The sequence below is a fragment of the Octodon degus genome, unplaced genomic scaffold (assembly GCF_000260255.1).
Source record: "Octodon degus isolate 3935 unplaced genomic scaffold, OctDeg1.0 scaffold00042, whole genome shotgun sequence".
Classification (NCBI taxonomy): Eukaryota; Metazoa; Chordata; class Mammalia; order Rodentia; family Octodontidae; genus Octodon; species Octodon degus.
The window spans coordinates 3,661,632-3,673,193 of NW_004524618.1; the positions used below are offsets into that span (position 1 = coordinate 3,661,632).

General features: G+C 52.3%; 1 protein-coding gene across 3 annotated transcripts in view; it reads right to left on the minus strand.

Moving 5' to 3' along the window:
* Positions 1-4,285: 4,285 nt before the first annotated feature.
* The window catches only part of Col17a1 (collagen type XVII alpha 1 chain), a 46,881-nt gene continuing 39,604 nt past the window's right edge, over positions 4,286-11,562 (minus strand). For all 3 annotated transcript variants that reach the window (XM_023715610.1, XM_023715611.1, XM_023715609.1), the window contains 14 exons: positions 11,170-11,244; positions 10,885-10,917; positions 10,320-10,442; positions 9,723-9,860; positions 9,206-9,274; positions 8,700-8,843; positions 7,738-7,827; positions 7,530-7,640; positions 7,081-7,227; positions 6,495-6,830; positions 5,837-5,974; positions 5,630-5,692; positions 5,431-5,502; positions 4,286-5,189 (listed from right to left, as the gene is read on the minus strand). In XM_023715610.1, the coding sequence (XP_023571378.1) occupies positions 5,137-5,189; positions 5,431-5,502; positions 5,630-5,692; positions 5,837-5,974; positions 6,495-6,830; positions 7,081-7,227; positions 7,530-7,640; positions 7,738-7,827; positions 8,700-8,843; positions 9,206-9,274; positions 9,723-9,860; positions 10,320-10,442; positions 10,885-10,917; positions 11,170-11,244 (1,592 nt within the window). In that variant the 3' untranslated portion in view covers positions 4,286-5,136. The remainder of the gene's footprint in view (positions 5,190-5,430; positions 5,503-5,629; positions 5,693-5,836; positions 5,975-6,494; positions 6,831-7,080; positions 7,228-7,529; positions 7,641-7,737; positions 7,828-8,699; positions 8,844-9,205; positions 9,275-9,722; positions 9,861-10,319; positions 10,443-10,884; positions 10,918-11,169; positions 11,245-11,562) is intronic.

Here is an 11,562-nt window from a genome sequence, read left to right on the forward strand (position 1 = left end):
ACATTATTATTTTTAAAATCTTGTTCCTGCTACCATTTTCATCCTGAAATATATGCTGTACAGAGTTTGAGATGATGGGACAAAAAAAAAAGTATTTTAAAACATCCAGATTGGAAATGAAAAACTCACTACATTAAAAGTAATATAGATTGGGATGTCCAAGTTTGCTTTCTTAAATAACATGAGCTGGTTGAATGAGTTCTACATTGTAGCAAATTCTTTTCATTTAAAACTCTCCAAGGTCTATGGAGTGAGTTATAAATGTATTTTCTGAAATTAATCTCAAACATTCAGAATAGTTTTCTAAAAAATTATTTAAATATTTAGGCACACATTATAAATGACTTGTTTTGAAATGAGGACATTTATTTTAATTTCGTTCCTTGTTTAAATTATTTACTTTGAGTAGGAAAAGCTTGAATCTTTTATTGTGGTTGCTGATGTGTATAATTATTAGTGAAATGTTCACTCTTAGTCCTTCTGAGGCTTAGCGTCTAACCCTGCGTCAGCTCGCACCGCGCTCGCACTCGGCTCTGCCGCAGGCCGCGCACCTGTAAGCGACGCGTGCTGCCTGCTGCCTGCAGCCCACTCCTCGTACGAGTGCCAGGTACCAAGTGGTGAACATCTAGCCGTTAGTTATATTACTTTGGAGGCTGGTGAAAATGTAAATGTAATGTGAGAACACCAATTCATATTAAGAAAATGTAAATAAATGCCTGTAGCACTTTCTTCCAGTTAATATGAAAATTTTGGATGCTGAATTTTATTTTGTCAGTGATTTACATGATTTAAAAATGCATGTGTAATTTTAATTTTGTAATTATTTTCACAAGCAGAATTTACTTGGACAACTTTGTAGGTAGCCTTAAGTTCTGGCCAAGTTTTTTTTTTTTTTCCCTATAAATACATAAATAAATAAATAAATAAATAGTACATATATATATACACACACACACACACACACATTATGGTTGTAAATTCGTACACTTGTCACATAAATGTGTTACTGTAGACGAAACTCTTAATGCTTTATTCTTAACTGCTGGGTTGAAAATTGTTTTGAAAACCTTTTAAAATATATATCTTTATAAAGTAATATTCAGGATGATGATGGACCTTGTTTATATTGCTATGATAAAAAGTCAGTATAATGTTACCCAGTGTGTTTAATGAGTCATTTGAAGAGGGAGGTGGGAGAAAGACTTTCATACCACTTCATCTTTTGAAATTCTCAGTTTATTGCCTTTTTAAAAATGAGTATGTCATCCAGTAGACTTTTTTCAGTCATTTAAATAATTTCAGAAATAATTTGATTTGATTGTTTGGGTCTTTCTGCTCCCTTAATTTAAATTCAGCGTACCGCATCCAGGAGAGGCTCAGCGCAGGGCCCACAGCGCGCTCCTCAGCAGCTCCCACGTGGCCCGTAGCCCTGCCCCTGGGCTCGCTGTCCGCGCTGGCGCTCCTTAGCGCTGCTCCGGTGGGCGCACGACTGCACGGTGCTCCGTGTGGGGGAGCTCTCGTCATCAGGCTTCAGGGTATGAAAACCTGTCCAAAGTGTCTTGCAGAGTCCGCTGGTTTGACCCCACCTGCCACTTCTTGTAAGGCTGTGTGTCACATAGATAACAGCGATTTTTTTTTTCACATGAGGGCAGGTGGAGGCACAGACTTCTTAGAAATCTAACAGTGCTGTCAGTTCCATCCCTAGTTGTTCTGTTGTTGCAGCATGTGGCCCAGCAGCAAGTGCCGTGACGTACGTGAAAGGCATTGTCTGTGTGTGCACCTCAGCAGCCCCTCCCCCCTCCCGGTGTGCTGTGCACACAGCAGACCTCCGCATTGTGCAGGCCCAGCTCCTGGAGTGCAGGCCTCCAGCTGCCTTTCCTAGTCCTGTCGGTTCAAGGTTGTGGAATGACTGGGTAAACTCCTATCTCAGGTGGAGTCACGTTAACTTCTTACCTTTTTCGAGGGGGAAACTATGGGTTGGGTGAGGAGGAAATTCAGAGTGCTTTCCCTTGCCGAGAATATGGGACCCTTCCTGTGACAGGACGCAGCAAATTATAGCTACATATAAACCAGAACCACAGCTACCTCTAAGTAGTGTTTCCTCAAGCACAAAGCTCTCAGGCATATGCGACCCTCTTTAACGAGGGCCGCTGATTTCTTGAGCATCAGCCGGTGTCAGAAGTGACTGTTGTTTGTACTCTTCTGTCCCCTTTGCACACTTTCCTTCTGCGTGCTGTGCTGACTCCTCTGAGGAGCCAGGCTCAGTCAGGCTGTTAGCTAGGCCACCGTTGACTGAAGAAGGACCGGAGCTGCAGGGGGGAAGAGTTCCAGTTCCCGCAGGCGTCTGCTGAAGTAAATCTGTACTTTTCTAGGAAATGATATTTTGTAGGAAATGGGATGGTATTTTAAATGCTTTTCTTACATCAAAGGCATGAGTTAACGCCTTAATGTTCTGTGGCTAACATGATTTCAGTAATGTTTTAATGTTTCTGCTGTGAAGCTTGGAATAGAGTATTTTACCGGTTTTAAATGTTGGCTGCAGCTTTTTGTGATCCTTTGCAGTGTAATAAGTTCACAAGCTAAACTTTCAGTTTTCAGATTATGCCTCTTGTCTGTTTGGGATCAATATTGTCTCTTCTTTCAATCATGGGATTGACGAACAATAAAGTTCTTTCTTACTCTATTCTCGGAAGCAGTTTTTTATTTTTATTTTTATTTTTATTGATAATCTTTCAAGCAGGGCTGTCCTGCACGAGAATACGGCAGCATTTTGGGGCTTCTAGTTCTGCTCCATCATCGTCTGGTTCTTGGTAAGCTTACGTGTGTCCTCACATGGGACATGCACATGTGCATACACGGATGTCTCGTGGTACTTTGCTGGTGTCTTTCAGTACGTGGCTCCTTTCGGAGGCGCCTACGTTGTTTCCATAGGTGTGTGTATGTGTCCATGGTTTTATTACTACTGCCCCCGGATTCGCTTCCATACCAAGCCTTTTGAGTCCTGTCATGTCACTTCTGCTAAAATAATGTTTTCGTCATTCACGGATTAGTGCATGGGAGAGTCAGTGGGCACTTCACTGGGCAGCGTCCTTTGGCTGGTGTTTGGCTTGGCCAGAGAGAGACAGCATGTCCTCTCTAATAATGCACAGTGCTTTCTAGGAGTGCTGTGCATTACTGAGCGCTCTCTCTCTCTTTTTTTTTTAATGAAACGAGGCTCAGATCCATTGTTACTGAGCTGAGGACGCCCATCTTCCATGTCTGCAGGCGTAAGACTCTGGAGACCTGGGTATCTTAGTAAATCTAATAACAAGGGGGAAATTTCTAGGTCTTATTAATGAGAGAATTATAATTAAAGGGGATTTAGTACTTGAACTCCAGTGTAAAATGTGAATTCATCATTTGGGTAAAACTGATGAATTGTTTTAAAATCTTTAAAAGGTACATTTCGGGCCAGGGAGATAGCTCAGTACAATAAGCACTTGCCTGGCAAGCGCAAGGTCCTGAGTTCAATCCCCAGTGCCACCAAAAAAAAAGTACCTTTCATTCACTCATTGTACACAATACTAAGTCTTCATTAGGCAGTAAGATAAGTTGTTTGAAGTTCTGCAATGTCCTTTTCAGACATTCCCATGTCGATTCAAAGCAGGCAGCTGTCAGGACATGGGGGTGGCGCCAGAAGCCGTGTGGCATGCTTGGCTGGTGGGGGCTGACGGGGGGGGGGGCGTGAACTGTTTGCTCCAGGCAGTATGGGAGGTACTCGGCAAAGGTCAGGTAGAAAACAGATCCAGCTTTTTAGAAGAGTAGTTATAGAAGTAGATTTAATTTAACTCCCATGTTTCATAAGCGATTGAGAACTGCAGCTTATATATAACAAATTTACAAGCTGGCCAGGTGCAGCCTCATCAGGATTTGGGTGTCTGATTTTCCTGTGGATCTCTGTGGGGCATTTGGTATTTGTACACTCCCCCTAATAGGAGCCCTGCTAGCCATGTGTTACTTAGGCTGCCATCATAATTTGCTCCAGGGCAAGTCACTACATTAACTGCTCATTTGTTTGCACCTATGTTTAAAGAGTCTGCTTAGGAAAGACGTTCAGATGTTTTGTCGTATTTCCAGATTGAGTTAATAGTTGCAGGAAGGGTGCCCTTAAACATCTCAGTGATTAAATAAAGTGCTAGGAATGTGTCATACAACTGGTTCCTTCATGTATGTAATAGAAGTGTTAGACCCAGTTAACCCAGAGTGCCTTTTTTAACCTTTGTTCAGATTGTTCACATTAAACATATTAAAAAAGAAAACAATTTAATTGGATATTTTACACTTGAAATGACTTTTCATCTTGTAGACCACACATAGACATTTTTAGACAGTGAAAAGTGCTTACACACCAGCTGTGCCCAGCCCCCAAGACATTTCCTAAGTGAGACTCAGGGTGACGTCATGGCGGAAGCGTTTCCCCAGCATCAGGTCCTCCTTTCCCCTCCTCTCCCCTTCTTTGCCCACTGCAACCCCTGTCCCATTTCTTGCAGTCTAGGACAATGTACCTGTGACCTCTAGCGTGGACCTGTGCATTCAGATCAAAGCTGTAATCAGACTTTCTAAGCAAGTGGTATAGCTATTAGAAACACTATCACCTCTTAGGGAGGAAGTGAATTTGTTAATTCCTTCCCTTGCGAGCATCACTTCTTAGCCAGTTCCTCCATGGCTGAGGATGCACAGTGAGGGGAGAAAGATGACATTCGACTTTGCAGCAGGAACCAGGACGCACGCTCACATGTCACCTCCAGGAAGACACCTAAGCCCCATCTTCCATTCTTGGGGCTCGCTTTTAGGCAAAGCCCCGCTCCTCCTAAGCCAACTTTGTGTAACTAGCTTTCCTAGGCTGGGGTTCAAACTAAGTGTTAAAGAAGCCGAGGCGCTCGGGCCTGGATAGCAGGGAAGCGAGTTCCACCCTAAACACTGCAGCTGCTCCTCAGGGCCGCTCCAAGACCCTGCTGGAGATGCGAGTCTGGATTTTCTGTGTCTTCCGTTTGGACTAAATGGTGGCAGGTGACTTCAGCTCAGCAGGACACTCACAGACGTACAGGCCCACACACACTGCAGGAGCTGGCCCAGGGCTGCTCTGCCAAGGCCAGCTCAGGGCTTGCTGGCGACACTTCTCTTACTCCGCCTAATGTAGACTTGGTCCCCTGCAAGAAGATGAGACCTTAGCGTGGGTGGCTGTGACATGTGGCTACTGCAAAGATGACTTCAGAGGTTAAATCTCTTGTAGGGTTATCAAGTGTCAGCCCATGTCACCGCCAGGTCAGTTGCCTTTTCCTCCCTGTCTGCTTGGCTTTTCTCGGCATCTCTCAGGTCGGTCCTGGAGAGATCACCCCCGCTTAGCCTGAGCCTCTGCACTGTAGCATCACAAGCAGCGCCATGGCTTACCTTTGTCCCCCTTTTCCCCCTTGAGCCCTGGAGAGCCAGGTGGTCCAGGATGACCTCGTGGTCCCCTGTCACCTAGAAGGACAGATGGGATGGTAGAGTCACGAGTGATTGGGGCTCTGGAGGTGTGGCCCTGGTACTCAGCGCCAGCAAGGGTTGCTGTGGTACCAGGTCCTGGTGGCCGTTTCCCTGCCTCCCTTACCTTTGGGTCCTGGGGTGCCCACATCCCCCTTCTGCCCAGGTGGGCCTGGGATGGCTCCATAGGCTGCAAGAGCAAAAATCCGTCTGAGAGCTTGCCTAAAGCTTGGGAGGTTTTCCGTGAGTCGGGCCGGTACAGCAGCTCTCCCCACTCCCAACCCCAGAGGGATGGCAGCTGTTTAATGCTGGGCAAGAAGCAAGGTGCCCTTACTTCGGAAGAAGTCCATGAGGTCCTGGGTCACGTTGCTGTAGGCAGAGAAGACCTTGCTGACCCCGGGGGGCCCTTGGGGCCCAGGCTGGCCTGGTGGGCCCTGGACAGTGTAGGCCATGTTTTGCAGCAGGCCCTGACCTGCAGAACAGCAGAGGGGCAAGCAGCAGGAATGCTCAGGTCAGTTGACTCCCAAAGCAGGTATACTAGAGGAAGCAGCCCTGGGCCAAGCCCTGCAGTGTTCCCCTGTAATCCCAGTGATGGCCCGGGTCTGCCTGCTGTGGGTATTCTTTCCTGTAAGGCCTCTGTGATCGTGCTGACCAGCTACAGGGAGAAGGAACCTCCTAGCTGACAGCCTTCCCTCAGCCCTGGAAGAAAGCCGCTTACGGTCCTGTGACTGCTGAGAACTAGAGCAAGTTAGGTGTTGGGAAAGCAAAGCACCAAGACGCCAGTGTGCGTCGGCATGCCCTTCCTCTTAGCTCAACTTTCACCTTAGGCGGTGCACCGCTCAGGCTGAGTTAGAAGGGACCTCCTGGCCTCAGTCTTGTCTGATCCCTGTGGTGCTGCCTTCCCAGGCTGGGCGCCCCACACCAGACAGGGCCAGTCTTGGTGCCTCAGTGCTAAGGCGCTCACCCCTACCCCGGCCTGTGTCCCTACTCACGCTGCAAGCTCTCTGACACCCGCACAGCCAGCGCGTTGTAATCCAGATCTCCACCATTGCCTCCATACACGCCACCTTCTGCTGCTGTCCCATAGCCCCCGATGTCAGTGCCATAGGGGCCCCCGTCTCCTGCACCGAAGGCGCCACCTTCTCCTAAGGAGCCTCCGTTGGCTCCTCCGGCGCCCGTGGAAGAGCCGTAAGAGGAGCCCCGTCTGACAGAAGAGCTGCTACTCCAACTGTACGAGCCATCTCTTGACACCAAGCGACTGTCTCCAGGGGGACCCTGTGGCCCTGGAGGTCCCGGGGGGCCAACGATGAAGCTGCGCACATCAGGACCTATGGGTAGGAAGCTGTGTGAGCCGGAGCTCAAAGTGCTGGTGGACAGGAGACCTGGGAGCCACAGGGTCACCACAGGTGAACACGAGAACGCTGGTGGGGAAAGAGCCTGGCTCCTCCACGCTGGCTTCCTGGCTCCTCCAAGCACCCCTCTGTTGAACACCAGCCTCCTAGACCCCAAGGGACACTTAGAAAAACATACAAGGTCTGGGGAGGGAGTACAGACCAACACCCACACTGGGGCACCTACTTGTGAGGTAGCTAATCAGCTCACTCCGGAAATTGTCATTGTTCTCAGCTGCATAGGTTGCCAGAGCTGCTGAGACCCCCGGGGGCCCTCGAGGCCCTGGGGGACCCGGTGGGCCTGGTGGGCCTGCGATGGATGACAAGCCAGCAGCTGAGGAGGAAAGAAAAGAAGGGTCAAGGGCATGCAGCCTAGTAGCAGGGCCTGCTGAAAGGGGCTTCTTAGAAAGGGGTGGGATGTGGTTGAGCTCCCCCAAATGGGGGGAACAGCAGGAAGCCTGGGCTGGTCCTAATCACAGGTGGGCCCATGAGCCCACCGAGGCTGTGGTTGGGAGTTCTATCCCAGCAGGTGTGGACCTGGCTCTGCGCATGCTCTGGGAGGACTAGGTTGACTCCCCATGACCACCCTGCCAGCTGTAGCCCACTGCTCGCCTCTCCCTGTCCCTGGTGACCTACTGTGCAAGTAGGATGAGAGGTCCTCCACACTGATGCTGGACCACGCATTGCCCGGGATGCCAGGGGGCCCTGGAGGCCCTGGGGGGCCAACAATGCCTCTGTATTCAGATCCTGAGACAGTGGGAGAGAGCAGGGAGTCGGTCATGGGCTGGGCCAAGGGCTCTGCTTCCATCCCAGGCCCCAGATGCACGTGCCTGCCTGACCTTACCTCGGAGCAAGGCGAGGAGCTCCTCATAAGATGTCCCTGGCAGGCCAGGGGGGCCTGGTGGGCCAGGAAGCCCGATGCTGATGCCAGAACCTGGGGGATGAAATCCCAGTTGAGAACTAAGACAGGGAAGGGCAGATTCCAATGCCCTGTGGGAAAAGAGGCCAGCCACAGGCACCCTAGCGAAATGGAGCTCAAGAATAAGGAAGGGGTGGCACCATGGAGTGGGGCAGTGAGGTCTGGGGCAGTGTGGTCCAGGGCAGTGGCCCATGGAGGAGGGCACTGAATTGAGAGTGCAGGTCACTGCTGCCCACAGGAGTGCTGCTGTTGGGTGCATAGGATACGTGTGTGTGTGTTTGTGTGAGTGTTGTGAGCATGTGTAAGTACATGAGTGTGAGCATGTATGAGTGTGTGAGCATGTATGTGTGATCATGTGTGAGTACATGTGTGAGCATTATGTGAGCATGTATGAGTGCATGTGAGCATGTATGAGTGTGTGGTATGTGTGTGAGCATGTGAGTGTGATGTGAGAGTACTGTGAGCATTGTGTGTAAGCATGTATAACTGTGCATATGTGTAAGTGCATGTGTGAGTGTGAGCATGTATGAATGTGTGATCATGTGTGTGTGATCATGTGTGAGTGTGTGAACATTGAGCATGCGTGGGCATGTGAGTACGTGTGTGAGCATGTGTGATTGTGGGCATGTGAGTGCATGTGTGAGCATGTATGCTTGCATGTGAGCATGTGTGAGTGCATGTGAGTGTGTACATGTGAGTGTGAGTATGTGTGGGCATGTGCTTGATGCTGACTCAACACACAGCGGTGCCCGAGACACCCCTCTGGCCTCCAGTGACAGGCTCTTTGCTCTGCCCTGGAGTCCCTCGCTCCCTCGGTGAGGCTTGTCACTGCCCGCAGGAAGGTTCAGCAGCCACCAGGCGGGGCAGGCAGGAGGGCAGGCACTCACTCGCCATGTAGCTGAGAATGCGATTGCTCAGCTCCGCGTAGTTCAAAGACGACAAGAGGGACCCATCGACACTGGCTCCTGGTGGCCCGGGGGGACCCCGAGGGCCCATCAGGTACTGGCGCAGGTACTGGAGAACATCTTCCCCTGGCAAGGGAAGGATGTGCTAACGTGGATCCCCCAGCCACAGGGCTGTTGTACCTCCATCCAGCCACAGTCGGAGCACCCCTCGCACCGCCTGGCTCCCCAGAGGCAGCTGGGCTTCTGGGGTCCGGGGCCCACCATTGGTCAGGGGATCAATCAGTGAGCTCCCAGGGCCCTGTGGGCCTCAGGGCCGGGCAGACTCCACCCCTTCTAGTCCTGTGTTACTTAGCAGCGGGCCAGCAGCTCCTTATCCTGAGGACTACACACTCTGCATCTGCAGCCCTCACAAGCTGGAGAGGGAAAGGTGTCCTTCGAGCAGGGAGCAAAGACAGCCCACCCTGGGTTGCCTTGGCTTGGCAACTCACGCTGCAGCAGAGCCAGGATGTCTTCAGAGGAGATGGAGCCAGACAGCCGGCTGATGCTATAGCCCGAAGCTGTGGGAAGGAGACCTCAGGTGACTGCTGTGGAGCCAGAAGCTGACCCGCCCGTGTCTGAAAGCCCGTCCACTAGGCACTTTTGTAGGGGAACGTGAAGGAAGCAGGCAGCACAGGCTGCTTAGCACAGACAGGAGGTGGGGCTGCTGCTGTCTTGCTAAGAAAAGCAAATTTGCTTGCCAGAACATGCTTTGGACTGACTCTTGCTATAGCTGCCAGCCTGGACATTCAGACAAGGGGTCAGGAGCACCCTGGGCAAATGCACACTGCATGTGGTGCTCAGGCATGGCCTCTGTTCTTAACACCAATCCACCCTGCTGAGACCGATGGCAGAACCTGGCACAAGGGGTGCCTGATGGACCAAGGTCACGTTCCGAGGAAGAGAGGTAATCGGTGAGCTAGGCCGTGAGGAGCCTCGGGGGAAGGCGGCCTGCAGGGGAAGGCTTACCCCGCATGTAGCTCACGACGTGCCTGGCCAGCTCTGAGTAGTCAAAAGTCTCTCCAGCGATGGTGGAGAGGGGCCCTGGGGGACCAGGTGGGCCCGGGGGACCCTGAACTCCAGAAAGATAGGCCCTGATGCTGTCACCTGCCAACAAAGCAATAAAGAAGTCAGCCTGTCCGCAGGCGGCCCGTCCTCCCCACAGTCACAGAGGTCACGTGCAGAACACGATGAAGTGCCTGCCCCAACCCACATGGAGCCTTGACTCCTTACTGATGGAGAAACTGAGGCAGAGGCCTGTGTGGTCAGTGTTCTGAGAGGCAACTGCCAACCAGACACCAGTCAGCCACACACTTGACCAATGACCCACGCAGAGGGATGGAGAGTGTGCTCGAGTACGCATGTGCTCCGTGTGTCGGGGGAGGCGAGCTTGCGTGCATGCTCCTGCACGCTGGCACGTCACTGACTGCAGGCCAGGCTCCAGGGGCTGGAGGCTGCTCCCCAGCACGTGTGTTGCATGCACACGCACACACACACACACACACACACACACACACACACACACTGTTCCATGCCAATCCCAAGGCGTGGTGAGCAGCCACTTACTCTGCATGTACTCAGAGATGTACTGCTGGATCTCCAGGCCGGAGGTTCTGAGGGAGCCTGGAGGCCCGGGGGGCCCGGGCGGGCCAGGTGGGCCTGCTGTGTATGTGGTGCTTGGCGAGCCCCCTGCAGAAAGAGAAGGCGGCCTGGCTGCATTTCTCTGCCCAAATGCCGACCCAGGCAGTGCCTCCCCGGCTAGGAAGGAAGGCTTGCTCAGAAGGAGAAAAAGAACCACGCGAGAGGAAGGCCACATCTGCGGCAGGCGTAAAGCTGGGGGCACCCGGGCCGAGCCCCCATTTTGCCTTCAGCAGCCTGCTCGACACCCCAGTGTCTCTCTTCCTGTCACCCGTGGCTCAGGCCCTCGTATGTTGGTGACAGTTACCACACAGACTGCCAGTCACCTTCAGGTGCATGCGGGTCCCGACCCCCAGCCCGTCCCCTGCCCTTCCTGGCAGCTCATGGACACAGCCGAGGGTGGGTGTAATGGATGCTGAGCCACTCAGCCATGCGGCGATGACTTGGCGCAAGGCTCAGCCTCTCGAAGGAGTGTGTGTGGGGGGGCGTTTACCTCGGGAGGGACCGCCAGGAGCACCAGGATCACCTGCAAGCCAACACAGAAGCCCTGTTTGCGTCCCCCCTTCCACGAAGCCCTCCCTGCTGAAGTCCAGCACACTTGACATCTCCTGGCCTTGCGCCTGCAATGATGTCGCAGGCTCCCCTTGGGTGAGACTGTCTCTCGTGCTGTCCCAGCCGCTTCCTGTCTTCTGCCTTTTCTTTCCCCCAAGCCCTGAGCACTGCAGCCCTCAGACCTTTCACTGAAGGCGACTCAGGGTCAGGCTGCTCTGTCACTGACCTTTGTCACCTTTGGGTCCCTGTGGACCAGGTGGGCCTGGTGGGCCCTGCAGGTTGAATCCAAGAGAGCCAGCATCTAGAAGCCAGAAACACACACAGTGCAGTCAGCCAGGGCAGAGAGAGGCTCTGGTCACAGCTGGGTTGGGTGGCGGCTCAGCATTTACCTGAGGCCAAGAACCCTGGGAGGCCTTGCTCGCCTGAGGGCCATACCAGGAGAGGACAGTCAGTGTCACTTCCCTCCCCACCCATTCCCCCGGCCTCCCCTCTGGGGTGTCCCTGTGGCTGCTCAGCCTGTGCAGCTCCTTTGGTCAGTGCAGGCCACATCCCCATCTACCCTGGGTAGGTAGATGGATAGGTGGGTGGATAGATGGGTGGGTGGATGGGTGGGTGGGTG